The sequence below is a fragment of the Phyllobates terribilis genome, unplaced genomic scaffold, assembly GCF_046119375.1.
Source record: "Phyllobates terribilis strain yellow unplaced genomic scaffold, ASM4611937v1 Scaffold_13__5_contigs__length_258822181, whole genome shotgun sequence".
NCBI classification, from domain to species: domain Eukaryota; kingdom Metazoa; phylum Chordata; class Amphibia; order Anura; family Dendrobatidae; genus Phyllobates; species Phyllobates terribilis.
In genome coordinates, this window is record NW_027362773.1 from 167,272,706 (window position 1) to 167,295,813 (window position 23,108).

General features: G+C 47.4%; 1 protein-coding gene across 1 annotated transcript in view; it reads left to right on the forward strand.

Annotated features, from left to right (window-relative positions):
* ABCC8 (ATP binding cassette subfamily C member 8) overlaps positions 1 to 23,108 on the forward strand; it is a 118,165-nt gene that overhangs the window by 27,018 nt on the left and 68,039 nt on the right. The window contains exons 2-3 of the mRNA XM_073657938.1: positions 17,351 to 17,540; positions 19,901 to 20,026. Of these exons, the coding sequence (XP_073514039.1) occupies positions 17,351 to 17,540; positions 19,901 to 20,026 (316 nt within the window). The remainder of the gene's footprint in view (positions 1 to 17,350; positions 17,541 to 19,900; positions 20,027 to 23,108) is intronic.

Genomic DNA, 23,108 nt, shown 5'->3' on the forward strand with positions numbered 1-23,108 from the left:
ATACTAATACTTTGGTTATAGTGCTGGTACTGGAGCAGGGGCTATAGGTCTGATACTAATACTGGGGTTATAGTGCTGGTACTGGAGCAGGGGCTATAGGTCTGATACTAATACTGGGGTTATAGTGCTGGTGCTGGTGCAGGGTCTATAGATCTGATACTAATACTGGGGTTATAGTGCTGGTATTGGAGCAGAGGCTATAGGTCTGATACTAATACTGGGGTTATAGTGCTGGTACTGGAGCAGGGGCTATAGGTCTGATACTAATACTGGGGTTATAGTGCTGGTACTGGAGCAGGGGCTATAGGTCTGATACTAATACTGGGGTTATAGAGCTGGTACTGGAGCAGAGGCTATAGGTCTGATACTAATACTGGGGTTATAGTGCTGGTACTGGAGCAGGGGTTATAGGTCTGATACTAATACTGGGGTTATAGTGCTGGTACTGGAGCAGAGGCTATAGATCTGATACTAATACTGGGGTTATAGAGCTGGTACTGGAGCAGAGGCTATAGGTCTGATACTAATACTGGGGTTATAGTGCTGGTACTGGAGCAGAGGCTATAGGTCTGATACTAATACTGGGGTTATAGAGCTGGTACTGGAGCAGAGGCTATAGGTCTGATACTAATACTGGGGTTATAGTGCTGGTACTGGAGCAGAGGCTATAGGTCTGATACTAATACTGGGGTTATAGTGCTGGTACTGGAGCAGGGGCTATAGGTCTGATACTAATACTGGGGTTATAGAGCTGGTACTGGAGCAGAGGCTATAGGTCTGATACTAATACTGGGGTTATAGTGCTGGTACTGGAGCAGAGGCTATAGGTCTGATACTAATACTGGGGTTATAGTGCTGGTACTGGAGCAGGGGCTATAGGTCTGATACTAATACTGGGGTTATAGAGCTGGTACTGGAGCAGAGGCTATAGGTCTGATACTAATACTGGGGTTATAGAGCTGGTACTGGAGCAGAGGCTATAGGTCTGATACTAATACTGGGGTTATAGTGCTGGTACTGGAGCAGAGGCTATAGGTCTGATACTAATACTGGGGTTATAGAGCTGGTACTGGAGCAGAGGCTATAGGTCTGATACTAATACTGGGGTTATAGAGCTGGTACTGGAGCAGAGGCTATAGGTCTGATACTAATACTGGGGTTATAGAGCTGGTACTGGAGCAGAGGCTATAGGTCTGATACTAATACTGGGGTTATAGAGCTGGTACTGGAGCAGAGTCTATAGGTCTGATACTAATACTGGGGTTATAGTGCTGGTACTGGAGCAGAGGCTATAGATCTGATACTAATACTGGGGTTATAGTGCTGGTACTGGAGCAGGGTCTATAGGTCTGATACTAATACTGGGGTTATAGAGCTGGTACTGGAGCAGGGGCTATAGGTCTGATACTAATACTGGGGTTATAGTGCTGGTACTGGAGCAGAGGCTATAGGTCTGATACTAATACTGGGGTTATAGTGCTGGTACTGGAGCAGGGGCTATAGGTCTGATACTAATACTGGGGTTATAGAGCTGGTACTGGAGCAGAGGCTATAGGTCTGATACTAATACTGGGGTTATAGTGCTGGTACTGGAGCAGAGGCTATAGGTCTGATACTAATACTGGGGTTATAGTGCTGGTACTGGAGCAGGGGCTATAGGTCTGATACTAATACTGGGGTTATAGTGCTGGTACTGGAGCAGAGGCTATAGGTCTGATACTAATACTGGGGTTATAGTGCTGGTACTGGAGCAGAGGCTATAGGTCTGATACTAATACTGGGGTTATAGTGCTGGTACTGGAGCAGAGGCTATAGATCTGATACTAATACTGGGGTTATAGTGCTGGTACTGGAGCAGGGGCTATAGGTCTGATACTAATACTGGGGTTATAGAGCTGGTACTGGAGCAGAGGCTATAGGTCTGATACTAATACTGGGGTTATAGTGCTGGTACTGGAGCAGGGTCTATAGATCTGATACTAATACTGGGGTTATAGTGCTGGTGCAGGGTCTATAGGTCTGATACTAATACTGGGGTTATAGAGCTGGTACTGGAGCAGAGGCTATAGGTCTGATACTAATACTGGGGTTATAGTGCTGGTACTGGAGCAGAGGCTATAGGTCTGATACTAATACTGGGGTTATAGTGCTGGTACTGGAGCAGAGGCTATAGGTCTGATACTAATACTGGGGTTATAGTGCTGGTGCAGGGTCTATAGGTCTGATACTAATACTGGGGTTATAGAGCTGGTACTGGAGCAGAGGCTATAGGTCTGATACTAATACTGGGGTTATAGTGCTGGTACTGGAGCAGGGGCTATAGGTCTGATACTAATACTGGGGTTATAGAGCTGGTACTGGAGCAGAGGCTATAGGTCTGATACTAATACTGGGGTTATAGTGCTGGTACTGGAGCAGAGGCTATAGATCTGATACTAATACTGGGGTTATAGTGCTGGTACTGGAGCAGAGGCTATAGGTCTGATACTAATACTGGGGTTATAGAGCTGGTACTGGAGCAGGGGCTATAGGTCTGATACTAATACTGGGGTTATAGAGCTGGTACTGGAGCAGGGGCTATAGGTCTGATACTAATACTGGGGTTATAGTGCTGGTACTGGAGCAGAGGCTATAGGTCTGATACTAATACTGGGGTTATAGAGCTGGTACTGGAGCAGAGGCTATAGGTCTGATACTAATACTGGGGTTATAGTGCTGGTACTGGAGCAGAGGCTATAGGTCTGATACTAATACTGGGGTTATAGTGCTGGTACTGGAGCAGAGGCTATAGATCTGATACTAATACTGGGGTTATAGTGCTGGTACTGGAGCAGGGTCTATAGATCTGATACTAATACTGGGGTTATAGTGCTGGTACTGGAGCAGAGGCTATAGGTCTGATACTAATACTGGGGTTATAGTGCTGGTACTGGAGCAGAGGCTATAGATCTGATACTAATACTGGGGTTATAGTGCTGGTACTGGAGCAGGGGCTATAGGTCTGATACTAATACTGGGGTTATAGAGCTGGTACTGGAGCAGAGGCTATAGGTCTGATACTAATACTGGGGTTATAGTGCTGGTACTGGAGCAGAGGCTATAGGTCTGATACTAATACTGGGGTTATAGTGCTGGTACTGGAGCAGAGGCTATAGGTCTGATACTAATACTGGGGTTATAGTGCTGGTACTGGAGCAGGGGCTATAGGTCTGATACTAATACTGGGGTTATAGTGCTGGTACTGGAGCAGGGTCTATAGATCTGATACTAATACTGGGGTTATAGTGCTGGTACTGGAGCAGAGGCTATAGGTCTGATACTAATACTGGGGTTATAGTGCTGGTACTGGAGCAGAGGCTATAGGTCTGATACTAATACTGGGGTTATAGTGCTGGTACTGGAGCAGAGGCTATAGGTCTGATACTAATACTGGGGTTATAGTGCTGGTACTGGAGCAGAGGCTATAGGTCTGATACTAATACTGGGGTTATAGTGCTGGTACTGGAGCAGAGGCTATAGGTCTGATACTAATACTGGGGTTATAGTGCTGGTACTGGAGCAGAGGCTATAGGTCTGATACTAATACTGGGGTTATAGTGCTGGTACTGGAGCAGAGGCTATAGATCTGATACTAATACTGGGGTTATAGTGCTGGTACTGGAGCAGAGGCTATAGGTCTGATACTAATACTGGGGTTATAGTGCTGGTACTGGAGCAGAGGCTATAGGTCTGATACTAATACTGGGGTTATAGTGCTGGTACTGGAGCAGGGGCTATAGGTCTGATACTAATACTGGGGTTATAGTGCTGGTACTGGAGCAGAGGCTATAGGTCTGATACTAATACTGGGGTTATAGTGCTGGTACTGGAGCAGAGGCTATAGGTCTGATACTAATACTGGGGTTATAGTGCTGGTACTGGAGCAGGGGCTATAGGTCTGATACTAATACTGGGGTTATAGTGCTGGTACTGGAGCAGGGGCTATAGGTCTGATACTAATACTGGGGTTATAGTGGTGGTGCTGGTGCAGAGGCTATAGGTCTGATACTAATATTGGGGTTATAGTGCTGGTACTGGAGCAGAGGCTATAGGTCTGATACTAATACTGGGGTTATAGTGCTGGTACTGGAGCAGAGGCTATAGGTCTGATACTAATACTGGGGTTATAGTGCTGGTACTGGAGCAGAGGCTATAGGTCTGATACTAATACTGGGGTTATAGTGCTGGTACTGGAGCAGAGGCTATAGATCTGATACTAATACTGGGGTTATAGTGCTGGTACTGGAGCAGGGTCTATAGGTCTGATACTAATACTGGAGTTATAGAGCTGGTACTGGAGCAGAGGCTATAGGTCTGATACTAATACTGGGGTTATAGTGCTGGTACTGGAGCAGAGGCTATAGGTCTGATACTAATACTGGGGTTATAGTGCTGGTACTGGAGCAGAGGCTATAGGTCTGATACTAATACTGGGGTTATAGAGCTGGTACTGGAGCAGAGGCTATAGGTCTGATACTAATACTGGGGTTATAGAGCTGGTACTGGAGCAGAGGCTATAGGTCTGATACTAATACTGGGGTTATAGTGCTGGTACTGGAGCAGAGGCTATAGGTCTGATACTAATACTGGGGTTATAGTGCTGGTACTGGAGCAGAGGCTATAGGTCTGATACTAATACTGGGGTTATAGAGCTGGTACTGGAGCAGAGGCTATAGGTCTGATACTAATACTGGGGTTATAGAGCTGGTACTGGAGCAGAGGCTATAGGTCTGATACTAATACTGGGGTTATAGTGCTGGTACTGGAGCAGGGGCTATAGGTCTGATACTAATACTGGGGTTATAGTGCTGGTACTGGAGCAGAGGCTATAGGTCTGATACTAATACTGGGGTTATAGAGCTGGTACTGGAGCAGAGGCTATAGGTCTGATACTAATACTGGGGTTATAGAGCTGGTACTGGAGCAGGGGCTATAGGTCTGATACTAATACTGGGGTTATAGAGCTGGTACTGGAGCAGAGGCTATAGGTCTGATACTAATACTGGGGTTATAGAGCTGGTACTGGAGCAGGGCTATAGGTCTGATACTAATACTGGGGTTATAGAGCTGGTACTGGAGCAGAGGCTATAGGTCTGATACTAATACTGGGGTTATAGTGCTGGTACTGGAGCAGGGGCTATAGGTCTGATACTAATACTGGGGTTATAGTGCTGGTACTGGAGCAGAGGCTATAGGTCTGATACTAATACTGGGGTTATAGTGCTGGTACTGGAGCAGGGGCTATAGGTCTGATACTAATACTGGGGTTATAGTGCTGGTACTGGAGCAGAGGCTATAGGTCTGATACTAATACTGGGGTTATAGTGCTGGTACTGGAGCAGAGGCTATAGGTCTGATACTAATACTGGGGTTATAGTGCTGGTACTGGAGCAGGGGCTATAGGTCTGATACTAATACTGGGGTTATAGTGCTGGTACTGGAGCAGGGGCTATAGGTCTGATACTAATACTGGGGTTATAGTGCTGGTACTGGAGCAGAGGTTATAGGTCTGATACTAATACTGGGGTTATAGAGCTGGTACTGGAGCAGAGGCTATAGGTCTGATACTAATACTGGGGTTATAGAGCTGGTACTGGAGCAGAGGCTATAGGTCTGATACTAATACTGGGGTTATAGTGCTGGTACTGGAGCAGGGGCTATAGGTCTGATACTAATACTGGGGTTATAGTGCTGGTACTGGAGCAGAGGCTATAGATCTGATACTAATACTGGGGTTATAGTGCTGGTACTGGAGCAGAGGCTATAGGTCTGATACTAATACTGGGGTTATAGTGCTAGTACTGGAGCAGAGGCTATAGGTCTGATACTAATACTGGGGTTATAGTGCTGGTACTGGAGCAGAGGCTATAGATCTGATACTAATACTGGGGTTATAGTGCTGGTACTGGAGCAGAGGCTATAGGTCTGATACTAATACTGGGGTTATAGTGCTGGTACTGGAGCAGAGGCTATAGGTCTGATACTAATACTGGGGTTATAGTGCTGGTACTGGAGCAGAGGCTATAGATCTGATACTAATACTGGGGTTATAGTGCTGGTACTGGAGCAGAGGCTATAGGTCTGATACTAATACTGGGGTTATAGTGCTGGTACTGGAGCAGAGGCTATAGGTCTGATACTAATACTGGGGTTATAGTGCTGGTACTGGAGCAGAGGCTATAGATCTGATACTAATACTGGGGTTATAGTGCTGGTACTGGAGCAGAGGCTATAGGTCTGATACTAATACTGGGGTTATAGTGCTGGTACTGGAGCAGAGGCTATAGGTCTGATACTAATACTGGGGTTATAGTGCTGGTACTGGAGCAGAGGCTATAGGTCTGATACTAATACTGGGGTTATAGTGCTGGTACTGGAGCAGGGGCTATAGGTCTGATACTAATACTGGGGTTATAGTGCTGGTACTGGAGCAGAGGCTATAGGTCTGATACTAATACTGGGGTTATAGTGCTGGTACTGGAGCAGGGTCTATAGGTCTGATACTAATACTGGGGTTATAGTGCTGGTACTGGAGCAGAGGCTATAGATCTGATACTAATACTGGGGTTATAGTGCTGGTGCAGGGTCTATAGGTCTGATACTAATACTGGGGTTATAGTGCTGGTACTGGAGCAGGGGCTATAGGTCTGATACTAATACTGGGGTTATAGTGCTGGTGCAGGGTCTATAGGTCTGATACTAATACTGGGGTTATAGTGCTGGTACTGGAGCAGGGGCTATAGGTCTGATACTAATACTGGGGTTATAGTGCTGGTACTGGAGCAGGGGCTATAGGTCTGATACTAATACTGGGGTTATAGTGCTGGTGCTGGTGCAGGGTCTATAGGTCTGATATTATACTGGGGTTATAGTGCTGGTACTGGAGCAGGGGCTATAGGTCTGATACTAATACTGGGGTTATAGTGCTGGTACTGGAGCAGAGGCTATAGGTCTGATACTAATACTGAGGTTATAGTGCTGGTACTGGAGCAGAGGCTATAGGTCTGATACTAATACTGGGGTTATAGTGCTGGTACTGGAGCAGGGGCTATAGGTCTGATACTAATACTGGGGTTATAGTGCTGGTACTGGAGCAGAGGCTATAGGTCTGATACTAATACTGAGGTTATAGTGCTGGTACTGGAGCAGAGGCTATAGGTCTGATACTAATACTGGGGTTATAGTGCTGGTACTGGAGCAGGGGCTATAGGTCTGATACTAATACTGGGGTTATAGTGCTGGTACTGGAGCAGGGGCTATAGGTCTGATACTAATACTGGGGTTATAGTGCTGGTACTGGAGCAGAGGCTATAGGTCTGATACTAATACTGGGGTTATAGTGCTGGTACTGGAGCAGAGGCTATAGGTCTGATACTAATACTGGGGTTATAGTGCTGGTACTGGAGCAGAGGCTATAGGTCTGATACTAATACTGGGGTTATAGTGCTGGTACTGGAGCAGGGGCTATAGGTCTGATACTAATACTGGGGTTATAGTGCTGGTACTGGAGCAGAGGCTATAGGTCTGATACTAATGCTGGGGTTATAGTGCTGGTACTGGAGCAGAGGCTATAGGTCTGATACTAATACTGGGGTTATAGTGCTGGTACTGGAGCAGAGGCTATAGGTCTGATACTAATACTGGGGTTATAGTGCTGGTACTGGAGCAGGGGCTATAGATCTGATACTAATACTGGGGTTATAGTGCTGGTACTGGAGCAGGCGCTATAGGTCTGATACTAATACTGGGGTTATAGTGCTAGTACTGGAGCAGGGGCTATAGGTCTGATACTAATACTGGGGTTATAGTGCTGGTGCTGGAGCAGAGGCTATAGGTCTGATACTAATACTGGGGTTATAGTGCTGGTACTGGAGCAGAGGCTATAGATCTGATACTAATACTGGGGTTATAGTGCTGGTACTGGAGCAGGGTCTATAGATCTGATACTAATACTGGGGTTATAGTGCTGGTACTGGAGCAGGGTCTATAGGTCTGATACTAATACTGGGGTTATAGTGCTGGTACTGGAGCAGAGGCTATAGGTCTGATACTAATACTGGGGTTATAGTGCTGGTACTGGAGCAGGGTCTATAGATCTGATACTAATACTGGGGTTATAGTGCTGGTACTGGAGCAGGGTCTATAGATCTGATACTAATACTGGGGTTATAGTGCTGGTACTGGAGCAGGGTCTATAGGTCTGATACTAATACTGGGGTTATAGAGCTGGTACTGGAGCAGAGGCTATAGATCTGATACTAATACTGGGGTTATAGTGCTGGTACTGGAGCAGGGTCTATAGGTCTGATACTAATACTGGGGTTATAGTGCTGGTACTGGAGCAGAGGCTATAGGTCTGATACTAATACTGGGGTTATAGTGCTGGTACTGGAGCAGGGTCTATAGATCTGATACTAATACTGGGGTTATAGTGCTGGTACTGGAGCAGAGGCTATAGGTCTGATACTAATACTGGGGTTATAGAGCTGGTACTGGAGCAGGGCTATAGGTCTGATACTAATACTGGGGTTATAGAGCTGGTACTGGAGCAGGGGCTATAGATCTGATACTAATACTGGGGTTATAGAGCTGGTACTGGAGCAGGGCTATAGGTCTGATACTAATACTGGGGTTATAGAGCTGGTACTGGAGCAGAGGCTATAGGTCTGATACTAATTCTGGGGTTATAGTGCTGGAACTGGAGCAGGGGCTATAGATCTGATACTAATACTGGGGTTATAGTGCTGGTACTGGAGCAGGGGCTATAGGTCTGATACTAATACTGGGGTTATAGTGCTGGTGCTGGTGCAGGGTCTATAGGTCTGATATTATACTGGGGTTATAGTGCTGGTACTGGAGCAGGGGCTATAGGTCTGATACTAATACTGGGGTTATAGTGCTGGTACTGGAGCAGAGGCTATAGGTCTGATACTAATACTGAGGTTATAGTGCTGGTACTGGAGCAGAGGCTATAGGTCTGATACTAATACTGGGGTTATAGTGCTGGTACTGGAGCAGGGGCTATAGGTCTGATACTAATACTGGGGTTATAGTGCTGGTACTGGAGCAGAGGCTATAGGTCTGATACTGATACTGGGGTTATAGTGCTGGTACTGGAGCAGAGGCTATAGGTCTGATACTAATTCTGGGGTTATAGTGCTGGAACTGGAGCAGGGGCTATAGATCTGATACTAATACTGGGGTTATAGTGCTGGTACTGGAGCAGAGGCTATAGGTCTGATACTAATACTGGGGTTATAGTGCTGGTACTGGAGCAGGGGCTATAGGTCTGATACTAATACTGGGGTTATAGTGCTGGTACTGGAGCAGGGTCTATAGGTCTGATACTAATACTGGGGTTATAGTGCTGGTACTGGAGCAGGGTCTATAGGTCTGATACTAATACTGGGGTTATAGTGCTGGTACTGGAGCAGAGGCTATAGGTCTGATACTAATACTGGGGTTATAGTGCTGGTACTGGAGCAGAGGCTATAGGTCTGATACTAATACTGGGGTTATAGTGCTGGTACTGGAGCAGGGTCTATAGGTCTGATACTAATACTGGGGTTATAGTGCTGGTACTGGAGCAGGGTCTATAGGTCTGATACTAATACTGGGGTTATAGTGCTGGTACTGGAGCAGGGTCTATAGGTCTGATACTAATACTGGGGTTATAGAGCTGGTACTGGAGCAGAGGCTATAGGTCTGATACTAATACTGGGGTTATAGTGCTAGTACTGGAGCAGGGGCTATAGGTCTGATACTAATACTGGGGTTATAGTGCTGGTACTGGAGCAGAGGCTATAGATCTGATACTAATACTGGGGTTATAGTGCTGGTGCTGGTGCAGGGTCTATAGGTCTGATACTAATACTGGGGTTATAGAGCTGGTACTGGAGCAGAGGCTATAGGTCTGATACTAATACTGGGGTTATAGTGCTGGTACTGGAGCAGAGGCTATAGGTCTGATACTAATACTGGGGTTATAGTGCTAGTACTGGAGCAGGGGCTATAGGTCTGATACTAATACTGGGGTTATAGTGCTGGTACTGGAGCAGGGGCTATAGGTCTGATACTAATACTGGGGTTATAGTGCTGGTGCAGGGTCTATAGGTCTGATACTAATACTGGGGTTATAGTGCTGGTACTGGAGCAGGGGCTATAGGTCTGATACTAATACTGGGGTTATAGTGCTGGTACTGGAGCAGAGGCTATAGGTCTGATACTAATACTGAGGTTATAGTGCTGGTACTGGAGCAGGGGCTATAGGTCTGATACTAATACTGGGGTTATAGTGCTGGTGCTGGTGCAGGGTCTATAGGTCTGATATTATACTGGGGTTATAGTGCTGGTACTGGAGCAGGGGCTATAGGTCTGATACTAATACTGAGGTTATAGTGCTGGTACTGGAGCAGGGGCTATAGGTCTGATACTAATACTGGGGTTATAGTGCTGGTACTGGAGCAGGGGCTATAGGTCTGATACTAATACTGGGGTTATAGTGCTGGTACTGGAGCAGAGGCTATAGGTCTGATACTAATACTGGGGTTATAGTGCTGGTACTGGAGCAGGGGCTATAGGTCTGATACTAATACTGGGGTTATAGTGCTGGTACTGGAGCAGGGGCTATAGGTCTGATACTAATACTGGGGTTATAGTGCTGGTACTGGAGCAGAGGCTATAGGTCTGATACTAATACTGGGGTTATAGTGCTGGTACTGGAGCAGAGGCTATAGGTCTGATACTAATACTGGGGTTATAGTGCTGGTACTGGAGCAGGGGCTATAGGTCTGATACTAATACTGGGGTTATAGTGCTGGTACTGGAGCAGAGGCTATAGGTCTGATACTAATACTGGGGTTATAGTGCTGGTACTGGAGCAGGGGCTATAGGTCTGATACTAATACTGGGGTTATAGTGCTGGTACTGGAGCAGGGGCTATAGGTCTGATACTAATACTGGGGTTATAGAGCTGGTACTGGAGCAGAGGCTATAGGTCTGATACTAATACTGGGGTTATAGTGCTGGTACTGGAGCAGAGGCTATAGGTCTGATACTAATACTGGGGTTATAGTGCTGGTACTGGAGCAGGGGCTATAGGTCTGATACTAATACTGGGGTTATAGTGCTGGTACTGGAGCAGAGGCTATAGATCTGATACTAATACTGGGGTTATAGTGCTGGTACTGGAGCAGAGGCTATAGGTCTGATACTAATACTGGGGTTATAGTGCTGGTGCTGGAGCAGAGGCTATAGGTCTGATACTAATACTGGGGTTATAGTGCTGGTACTGGAGCAGAGGCTATAGGTCTGATACTAATACTGGGGTTATAGTGCTGGTACTGGAGCAGAGGCTATAGATCTGATACTAATACTGGGGTTATAGTGCTGGTACTGGAGCAGAGGCTATAGGTCTGATACTAATACTGGGGTTATAGTGCTGGTACTGGAGCAGAGGCTATAGGTCTGATACTAATACTGGGGTTATAGTGCTGGTACTGGAGCAGGGGCTATAGGTCTGATACTAATACTGGGGTTATAGTGCTGGTACTGGAGCAGAGGCTATAGGTCTGATACTAATACTGGGGTTATAGTGCTGGTACTGGAGCAGAGGCTATAGGTCTGATACTAATACTGGGGTTATAGTGCTGGTACTGGAGCAGGGGCTATAGATCTGATACTAATACTGGGGTTATAGTGCTGGTACTGGAGCAGGGGCTATAGGTCTGATACTAATACTGGGGTTATAGTGCTGGTACTGGAGCAGAGGCTATAGGTCTGATACTAATACTGGGGTTATAGAGCTGGTACTGGAGCAGGGGCTATAGGTCTGATACTAATACTGGGGTTATAGTGCTGGTACTGGAGCAGAGGCTATAGGTCTGATACTAATACTGGGGTTATAGTGCTGGTACTGGAGCAGAGGCTATAGGTCTGATACTAATACTGGGGTTATAGTGCTGGTACTGGAGCAGAGGCTATAGGTCTGATACTAATACTGGGGTTATAGAGCTGGTACTGGAGCAGGGGCTATAGGTCTGATACTAATACTGGGGTTATAGAGCTGGTACTGGAGCAGGGGCTATAGGTCTGATACTAATACTGGGGTTATAGAGCTGGTACTGGAGCAGAGGCTATAGGTCTGATACTAATACTGGGGTTTTAGAGCTGGTACTGGAGCAGAGGCTATAGGTCTGCTACTAATACTGGGGTTATAGTGCTGGTACTGGAGCAGAGGCTATAGGTCTGATACTAATACTGGGGTTATAGAGCTGGTACTGGAGCAGGGGCTATAGGTCTGATACTAATACTGGGGTTATAGAGCTGGTACTGGAGCAGGGGCTATAGGTCTGATACTAATACTGGGGTTATAGAGCTGGTACTGGAGCAGGGGCTATAGGTCTGATACTAATACTGGGGTTATAGTGCTGGTACTGGAGCAGGGGCTATAGGTCTGATACTAATACTGGGGTTATAGAGCTGGTACTGGAGCAGGGGCTATAGGTCTGATACTAATACTGGGGTTATAGAGCTGGTACTGGAGCAGAGGCTATAGGTCTGATACTAATACTGGGGTTATAGTGCTGGTACTGGAGCAGAGGCTATAGGTCTGATACTAATACTGGGGTTATAGAGCTGGTACTGGAGCAGGGGCTATAGGTCTGATACTGATACTGGGGTTATAGTGCTGGTACTGGAGCAGGGGCTATAGGTCTGATACTAATACTGGGGTTATAGAGCTGGTACTGGAGCAGGGGCTATAGGTCTGATACTAATACTGGGGTTATAGAGCTGGTACTGGAGCAGGGGCTATAGGTCTGATACTAATACTGGGGTTATAGTGCTGGTACTGGAGCAGGGGCTATAGGTCTGATACTAATACTGGGGTTATAGAGCTGGTACTGGAGCAGGGGCTATAGGTCTGATACTAATACTGGGGTTATAGAGCTGGTACTGGAGCAGAGGCTATAGGTCTGATACTAATACTGGGGTTATAGTGCTGGTACTGGAGCAGAGGCTATAGGTCTGATACTAATACTGGGGTTATAGAGCTGGTACTGGAGCAGGGGCTATAGGTCTGATACTAATACTGGGGTTATAGAGCTGGTACTGGAGCAGAGGCTATAGGTCTGATACTAATACTGGGGTTATAGAGCTGGTACTGGAGCAGAGGCTATAGGTCTGATACTAATACTGGGGTTATAGTGCTGGTACTGGAGCAGAGGCTATAGGTCTGATACTAATACTGGGGTTATAGTGCTGGTACTGGAGCAGAGGCTATAGGTCTGATACTAATACTGGGGTTATAGAGCTGGTACTGGAGCAGAGGCTATAGGTCTGATACTAATACTGGGGTTATAGTGCTGGTACTGGAGCAGGGGCTATAGGTCTGATACTAATACTGGGGTTATAGAGCTGGTACTGGAGCAGAGGCTATAGGTCTGATACTAATACTGGGGTTATAGAGCTGGTACTGGAGCAGAGGCTATAGCTCTGATACTAATACTGGGGTTATAGTGCTGGTACTGGAGCAGAGGCTATAGGTCTGATACTAATACTGGGGTTATAGTGCTGGTACTGGAGCAGGGGCTATAGGTCTGATACTAATACTGGGGTTATAGTGCTGGTACTGGAGCAGAGGCTATAGATCTGATACTAATACTGGGGTTATAGTGCTGGTGCTGGAGCAGAGGCTATAGGTCTGATACTAATACTGGGGTTATAGAGCTGGTACTGGAGCAGAGGCTATAGGTCTGATACTAATACTGGGGTTATAGTGCTGGTACTGGAGCAGAGGCTATAGGTCTGATACTAATACTGGGGTTATAGAGCTGGTACTGGAGCAGAGGCTATAGGTCTGATACTAATACTGGGGTTATAGAGCTGGTACTGGAGCAGAGGCTATAGGTCTGATACTAATACTGGGGTTATAGTGCTGGTACTGGAGCAGAGGCTATAGGTCTGATACTAATACTGGGGTTATAGTGCTGGTACTGGAGCAGAGGCTATAGGTCTGATACTAATACTGGGGTTATAGTGCTGGTACTGGAGCAGGGGCTATAGGTCTGATACTAATACTGGGGTTATAGAGCTGGTACTGGAGCAGGGGCTATAGGTCTGATACTAATACTGGGGTTATAGTGCTGGTACTGGAGCAGGGGCTATAGGTCTGATACTAATACTGGGGTTATAGTGCTGGTACTGGAGCAGGGGCTATAGGTCTGATACTAATACTGGGGTTATAGTGCTGGTACTGGAGCAGAGGCTATAGGTCTGATACTAATACTGGGGTTATAGTGCTGGTACTGGAGCAGAGGCTATAGGTCTGATACTAATACTGGGGTTATAGTGCTGGTACTGGAGCAGAGGCTATAGGTCTGATACTAATACTGGGGTTATAGTGCTGGTACTGGAGCAGGGGCTATAGATCTGATACTAATACTGGGGTTATAGTGCTGGTACTGGAGCAGAGGCTATAGGTCTGATACTAATACTGGGGTTATAGAGCTGGTACTGGAGCAGGGGCTATAGGTCTGATACTAATACTGGGGTTATAGAGCTGGTACTGGAGCAGAGGCTATAGGTCTGATACTAATACTGGGGTTATAGAGCTGGTACTGGAGCAGAGGCTATAGGTCTGATACTAATACTGGGGTTATAGTGCTGGTACTGGAGCAGAGGCTATAGGTCTGATACTAATACTGGGGTTATAGTGCTGGTACTGGAGCAGAGGCTATAGATCTGATACTAATACTGGGGTTATAGTGCTGGTGCTGGAGCAGGGGCTATAGGTCTGATACTAATACTGGGGTTATAGTGCTGGTACTGGAGCAGGGGCTATAGGTCTGATACTAATACTGGGGTTATAGAGCTGGTACTGGAGCAGAGGCTATAGGTCTGATACTAATACTGGGGTTATAGTGCTGGTACTGGAGCAGGGGCTATAGGTCTGATACTAATACTGGGGTTATAGAGCTGGTACTGGAGCAGGGGCTATAGGTCTGATACTAATACTGGGGTTATAGTGCTGGTACTGGAGCAGGGGCTATAGGTCTGATACTAATACTGGGGTTATAGTGCTGGTACTGGAGCAGGGGCTATAGGTCTGATACTAATACTGGGGTTATAGAGCTGGTACTGGAGCAGGGGCTATAGGTCTGATACTAATACTGGGGTTATAGAGCTGGTACTGGAGCAGGGGCTATAGGTCTGATACTAATACTGGGGTTATAGAGCTGGTACTGGAGCAGGGGCTATAGGTCTGATACTAATACTGGGGTTATAGAGCTGGTACTGGAGCAGAGGCTATAGGTCTGATACTAATACTGGGGTTATAGTGCTGGTACTGGAGCAGAGGCTATAGGTCTGATACTAATACTGGGGTTATAGTGCTGGTACTGGAGCAGGGGCTATAGGTCTGATACTAATACTGGGGTTATAGTGCTGGTACTGGAGCAGAGGCTATAGATCTGATACTAATACTGGGGTTATAGTGCTGGTGCTGGAGCAGGGGCTATAGGTCTGATACTAATACTGGGGTTATAGTGCTGGTACTGGAGCAGAGGCTATAGGTCTGATACTAATACTGGGGTTATAGTGCTGGTACTGGAGCAGGGGCTATAGGTCTGATACTAATACTGGGGTTATAGAGCTGGTACTGGAGCAGGGGCTATAGGTCTGATACTAATACTGGGGTTATAGTGCTGGTACTGGAGCAGGGGCTATAGGTCTGATACTAATACTGGAGTTATAGTGCTGGTACTGGAGCAGGGGCTATAGGTCTGATACTAATACTGGGGTTATAGTGCTGGTACTGGAGCAGAGGCTATAGGTCTGATACTAATACTGGGGTTATAGTGCTGGTACTGGAGCAGGGGCTATAGGTCTGATACTAATACTGGGGTTATAGTGCTGGTACTGGAGCAGAGGCTATAGGTCTGATACTAATACTGGGGTTATAGTGCTGGTACTGGAGCAGGGGCTATAGGTCTGATACTAATACTGGGGTTATAGTGCTGGTACTGGAGCAGAGGCTATAGGTCTGATACTAATACTGGGGTTATAGTGCTGGTACTGGAGCAGGGGCTATAGGTCTGATACTAATACTGGGGTTATAGTGCTGGTACTGGAGCAGGGGCTATAGGTCTGATACTAATACTGGGGTTATAGTGCTGGTACTGGAGCAGAGGCTATAGGTCTGATACTAATACTGGGGTTATAGTGCTGGTACTGGAGCAGAGGCTATAGATCTGATACTAATACTGGGGTTATAGTGCTGGTACTGGAGCAGGGTCTATAGGTCTGATACTAATACTGGGGTTATAGAGCTGGTACTGGAGCAGGGGCTATAGGTCTGATACTAATACTGGGGTTATAGAGCTGGTACTGGAGCAGGGGCTATAGATCTGATACTAATACTGGGGTTATAGTGCTGGTACTGGAGCAGAGGCTATAGATCTGATACTAATACTGGGGTTATAGTGCTGGTACTGGAGCAGAGGCTATAGGTCTGATACTAATACTGGGGTTATAGTGCTGGTACTGGAGCAGGGGCTATAGATCTGATACTAATACTGGGGTTATAGTGCTGGTACTGGAGCAGAGGCTATAGGTCTGATACTAATACTGGGGTTATAGTGCTGGTACTGGAGCAGGGGCTATAGATCTGATACTAATACTGGGGTTATAGAGCTGGTACTGGAGCAGAGGCTATAGGTCTGATACTAATACTGGGGTTATAGTGCTGGTGCTGGAGCAGGGGCTATAGGTCTGATACTAATACTGGGGTTATAGTGCTGGTACTGGAGCAGAGGCTATAGGTCTGATACTAATACTGGGGTTATAGAGCTGGTACTGGAGCAGAGGCTATAGATCTGATACTAATACTGGGGTTATAGAGCTGGTACTGGAGCAGAGGCTATAGGTCTGATACTAATACTGGGGTTATAGTGCTGGTACTGGAGCAGAGGCTATAGGTCTGATACTAATACTGGGGTTATAGAGCTGGTACTGGAGCAGAGGCTATAGATCTGATACTAATACTGGGGTTATAGTGCTGGTACTGGAGCAGAGGCTATAGGTCTGATACTAATACTGGGGTTATAGTGCTGGTGCAGGGTCTATAGTGCCGCACGCTCCTTTTTGACTGTGTAGGTGGACTCTTGGCGTCCGTAGTAGGAGCCGCCATCACAGAGCTCCTCTCGCTGCTGAGGACCCCGGTGCCCTCCAGGCTGCTTAGCTCCAGGGGTGGTCGGCTCCTCGCTCCTGCAGATTATTAGCGGGGTGGCAGAGCCTTATAATGGGCTTTCAGGCCCGCAGCCGCCATACTGAGGGTTTGTTACCTCCATTATCACATCCTGCAGGATGACCCCTTCTCGGCTCTGGACATCCACCTGAGCGACCACCTGATGCAGGACGGCATCCTGAAGATGCTGCGAGATAACAAGACCACCACCGTCCTGGTCACACACAAGCTGCAGTACCTGCCTCACGCTGACTGGGTAAGGGGCGCCAGGAGCATGATCACTATCATACCGTCATACATACTAACCAGGCCTCTAACACCCTCATGCTTTATACTGCAGGTTTGCTTGTGTAGGTGGCTGGGGCTCAGAATAGAATGTACTTTATATAGTATTTCTAATCATATAGATTGAGGGGGCGGAGCCTTGTAAAAGGGAAGTTGCACCATAAACGGGAAGAGTCTCATGAAGAGGACCTCAGAAGGGGAGGAGTCTGATGAACAGTAGGGTCTCAGAAGGGGATGAGTCTGATGAACAGGAGGGTCTCAGAAGGGGAGGAGTCTGATGAATAGGAGGGTCTCAGAAGGGGATGAGTCTGATGAATAGGAGGGTCTCAGAAGGGGAGGAGTCTGATGAACAGGAGGGTCTCAGAAGGCGAGGAGTCTGATGAATAGGAGGGTCTCAGAAGGGGAGGAGTCTGATGAATAGGAGGGTCTCAGAAGGGGAGGAGTCTGATGAATAGGAGGGTCTCAGAAGGGGAGGAGTCTGATGAATAGGAGGGTCTCAGAAGGGGAGGAGTCTGATGAATAGGAGGGTCTCAGAAGGGGAGGAGTCTGATGAACAGGAGGGTCTCAGAAGGCGAGGAGTCTGATGAATAGGAGGGTCTCAGAAGGTGAGGAGTCTGATGAATAGGAGGGTCTCAGAAGGGGAGGAGTCTGATGAATAGGAGGGTCTCAGAAGGGGAGGAGTCTGATGAACAGGAGGGTCTCAGAAGGGGAGGAGTCTGATGAATAGGAGGGTCTCAGAAGGGGAGGAGTCTGATGAACAGGAGGGTCTCAGAAGGGGAGGAGTCTGATGAATAGGAGGGTCTCAGAAGGGGAGGAGTCTGATGAATAGGAGGGTCTCAGAAGGGGAGGAGTCTGAAGAACAGGAGAGTCTCAGAAGGGGAGGAGTCTGATGAACAGGAGGGTCTCAGAAGGGGAGGAGTCTGATGAACAGGAGGGTCTCAGAAGGGGAGGAGTCTGATGAACAGGAGGGTCTCAGAAGGGGAGGAGTCTGATGAATAGGAGGGTCTCAGAAGGGGAGGAGTCTGATGAACAGGAGGGTCTCAGAATTGGAGGAGTCTGATGAACAGGAGGGTCCCAGAAGGGGAGGAGTCTGATGAATAGAAGGGTCTCAGAAGGGGAGGAGTCTGATTAATAGGAGGGTCTCAGAAGGGGAGGAGTCTGATGAATAGGAGGGTCTCAGAAGTTGAGGAGTCTGATGAATAGAAGGGTCTCAGAAGGGGAGGAGTCTGATTAATAGAAGGGTCTCAGAAGGGGAGGAGTCTGATGAATAGGAGGGTCTCAGAAGTTGAGGAGTCTGATGAATTAGAAGGTCTCAGAAAGGGAGGAGTCTGATGAATGGGAGGGTCTCAGAAGGGGTAGTAGCCTGATGATTGGAAGGGTCTCAGAAGGGGAGGAGTCTGATGAATGGGAGGGTTTTAGAAGGGGAGGAGTCTGATGAATGGGAGGGTCTCAGAAGGGGAGGAGTCTGATGAATAGGAGGGTCTCAGAAGTTGAGGAGTCTGATGAATTAGAAGGTCTCAGAAAGGGAGGAGTCTGATGAATGGGAGGGTCTCAGAAAGGGAGGAGTCTGATGAATGGGAGGGTCTCAGAAGGGGTAGTAGCCTGATGATTGGAAGGGTCTCAGAAGGGGAGGAGTCTGATGAATGGGAGGGTTTTAGAAGGGGAGGAGTCTGATGAATGGGAGGGTTTTAGAAGGGGAGGAGTCTGATGAATGGGAGGGTCTCAGAAGGGGAGGAGTCTGATGAATGGGAGGGTCTCAGATGGGGAGGAGTCTGAATGGGAGAGTCTCGGAAGGGGAGGAGTCTTATGAATGGGAGGGTCTCAGAAGTGGAGGAGTCTGATGAATGGGAGGGTCTCAGAAGGGGAGGAGTCTGATGAATGGGAGGGTCTCAAACGGGGAGGAGTCTGATAAATGTGAGGGTCTCTGATGGGGAGGAGTCTGAATGGGAGAGTCTCAGAAGGGGAGGAGTCTGATGAATGGGAGGGTCTCAGAAGGGTAGGAGTCTGATGATCGAAAGGGTCTCAGAAGGGGAGGAGTCTGAATGGGAGGGTCTATGGAGGGGAGGAGTCTGATGAATGGGAGGGGCTCTGAAGGGGGGGAGTCTGAATAGGAGGGTCTTAGAAGCGTAGGAGTCTGATGAATGGGAGAAGTCGGATGATCGAGAGGGTCTCAGAAAGGGAGGAGTCTGAATGGGAGGGTTTCTGAAGGGGAGGAGTCTGATGAATGGGAGGGTTTCAGAAGGGGAGGAGTCTGATGAATGGGAGGGTCTCATGAGGGGAGGGTCCAGATCTATGGCGGCTTTATCCTGCTAGGTTTTGTCTTCCTCGCAGATCATCGCCATGAAGGATGGAACTATCCAGCGAGCGGGAACTCTGAAGGACATCCAGAAGTCAGACCCCAAGCTGTACGAGCACTGGAAGACGCTGATGAACCGGCAGGACCAGGAGCTGGAGAAGGTACGCCGTGCAACCGTATCGTGCAGGCCATCCCCTTCAGACAAATATGGCCACCATTACTGCTCCTACACAGAGGCCCAGAGCCCCAACTGCCCGCTGCAGCCAATCTCCCTCCCTCCTCTAGAGTATGGCATGTGTGAGTAATGGCGGCCGTGCCGTGTGTGCGGGTGAGGTGATGGTGCGTCATCTTGTGGTGGCTAGAGCCGTGGCAGTGACATATGGAGCGCTTACAGTGTTATACAGAGTGGGAGTTATCGGTCTAGCACTGGAGCGGGGGTTATAGTACTGATACTGGAGCAAGGGTTATAGTACTGATACTGGAGCGAGGGTTATAGTACTGATACTGGAGCGAGGGTTATAGTACTGATACTGGAGCGAGGGTTATAGCACTGATACTGGAGCGAGGGTTATAGTACTGATACTGGTACTGGAGCGAGGGTTATAGTACTGATACTGGTACTGGAGCGAGGGTTATAGTACTGATACTGGTACTGGAGCGAGGGTTATAGTACTGATACTGGAGCGAGGGTTATAGTACTGATACTGGTACTGGTGCGAGGGTTATAGTGCTGATACTGGAGCAAAGGTTATAGTACTGATACTGGTACTGGAGTGAGGGTTATAGTACTGATACTGGAGCGAAGGTTATAGTACTGATACTGGTACTGGAGCGAAGGTTATAGTACTGATACTGGTACTGGAGCGAGGGTTATAGTACTGATACTGGTACTGGAGCGAGGGTTATAGTACTGATACTGGTACTGGAGCGAGGGTTATAGTACTGATACTGGTACTGGAGCGAGGGTTATAGTACTGATACTGGAGCGAGGGTTATAGTACTGATACTGGTACTGGAGCTAAGGTTATAGTACTGATACTGGAGCGAGGGTTATAGTACTGATACTGGTACTGGTGCGAGGGTTATAGTACTGATACTGGTACTGGAGTGAGGGTTATAGTACTGATACTGGTACTGGAGCGAGGGTTATAGTACTGATACTGGAGCGAGGGTTATAGTACTGATACTGGTACTGGAGCTAAGGTTATAGTACTGATACTGGAGCGAGGGTTATAGTACTGATACTGGTACTGGTGCGAGGGTTATAGTACTGATACTGGTACTGGAGCGAGGGTTATAGTGCTGATACTGGTACTGGAGCGAGGGTTATAGTACTGATACTGGAGCAAGGGTTATAGTACTGGTACTGGAGCGAGGGTTATAGTACTGATACTGGTACTGGAGCGAGGGTTATAGTACTGATACTGGTACTGGAGCGAGGGTTATAGTACTGATAATGGAGCGAGGGTTATAGTACTGGTACTGGTGCGAGGGTTATAGTGCTGATACTGGAGCAAAGGTTATAGTACTGATACTGGTACTGGAGTGAGGGTTATAGTACTGATACTGGAGCGAGGGTTATAGTACTGATACTGGTACTAAGGCGAGGGTTATAGTACTGATACTGGTACTGGAGCTAGGGTTATAGTACTGATACTGGTACTAAGGCGAGGGTTATAGTACTGATACTGGTACTGGAGCGAGGGTTATAGTACTGACTGGAGCGAGGGTTATAGTACTGATACTGGTACTAAGGCGAGGGTTATAGTACTGGTACTGGAGCGAGGGTTATAGTACTGATACTGGTGCGAGGATTATAGTACTGATATTGGTACTGGAGCGAGGGTTATAGTAATGATACTGGAGCAAGGGTTATAGTACTGATCCTGGTACTGGAGCGAGGGTTATAGTACTGATACTGGAGCGAGGGTTATAGTAATGATACTGGAGCGAGGGTTATAGTACTGATACTGGTACTGAAGCGAGGGTTATAGTACTGATACTGGTACTGAAGCGAGGGTTATAGTACTGATACTGGTACTGGAGCGAGGGTTATAGTACTGGTACTGGAGCGAGGGTTATAGTACTGATACTGGAGCGAGGGTTATAGTACTGATCCTGAAGCGAGGGTTATAGTACTGATACTGGTACTGGAGCGACGGTTATAGTACTGATACTGGTACTGGAGCGAGGGTTATAGTACTGATACTGGTACTGGTGCGAGGGTTATAGTGCTGATACTGGAGCGAGGGTTATAGTACTGATACTGGTACTGGAGCGAGGGTTATAGTACTGATACTGGATCTGGAGCGAGGGTTATAGTACTGATACTGGAGCGAGGGTTATAGTACTGATACTGGTACTGGAGCGAGCGTTATAGTACTGATACTGGAGCGAGGGTTATAGTACTGATACTGGTACTGGAGCGAGGGTTATAGTACTGATACTGGTACTGGAGCGAGGGTTATAGTACTGATACTGGAGCGAGGGTTATAGTACTGATCCTGGAGCGAGGGTTGTAGTACTGATACTGGTACTGGAGCGAGGGTTATAGTACTGGTACTGGTGCTTGGGTTATAGTGCTTATACTGGAGCAAGGGTTATAGCACTGATACTGGTACTGGAGCGAGGGTTATAGTACTGATACTGGAGCGAAGGTTATAGTGCTGATACAGGAGCGAGGGTTATAGTACTGATACTGGTACTGGTGCGAGGGTTATAGTACTGATACTGGAGCGAAGGTTATTGTACTGATACTGGAGCGAGGGTTATAGTACTGATACTGGTACTGGTGCGAGGGTTATAGTAATGATACTGGAGCGAAGGTTATTGTACTGATACTGGAGCGAGGGTTATAGTACTGATACTGGTACTGGAGCGAGGGTTATAGTACTGATACTGGAGCGAAGGTTATAGTGCTGATACAGGAGCGAGGGTTATAGTACTGATACTGGTACTGGTGCGAGGGTTATAGTACTGATACTGGAGCGAAGGTTATTGTACTGATACTGGAGCGAGGGTTATAGTACTGATACTGGTACTGGTGCGAGGGTTATAGTAATGATACTGGAGCGAAGGTTATTGTACTGATACTGGAGCGAGGGTTATAGTACTGATACTGGTACTGGAACGAGGGTTATAGTACTGATACTGTAGTGGGGGTTATAGTGCTGATACTGTAGCGAGGGTTATAGTACTGATACTGGGGTTATAGTGCTGATACTGTAGCGAGGGTTATAGTAC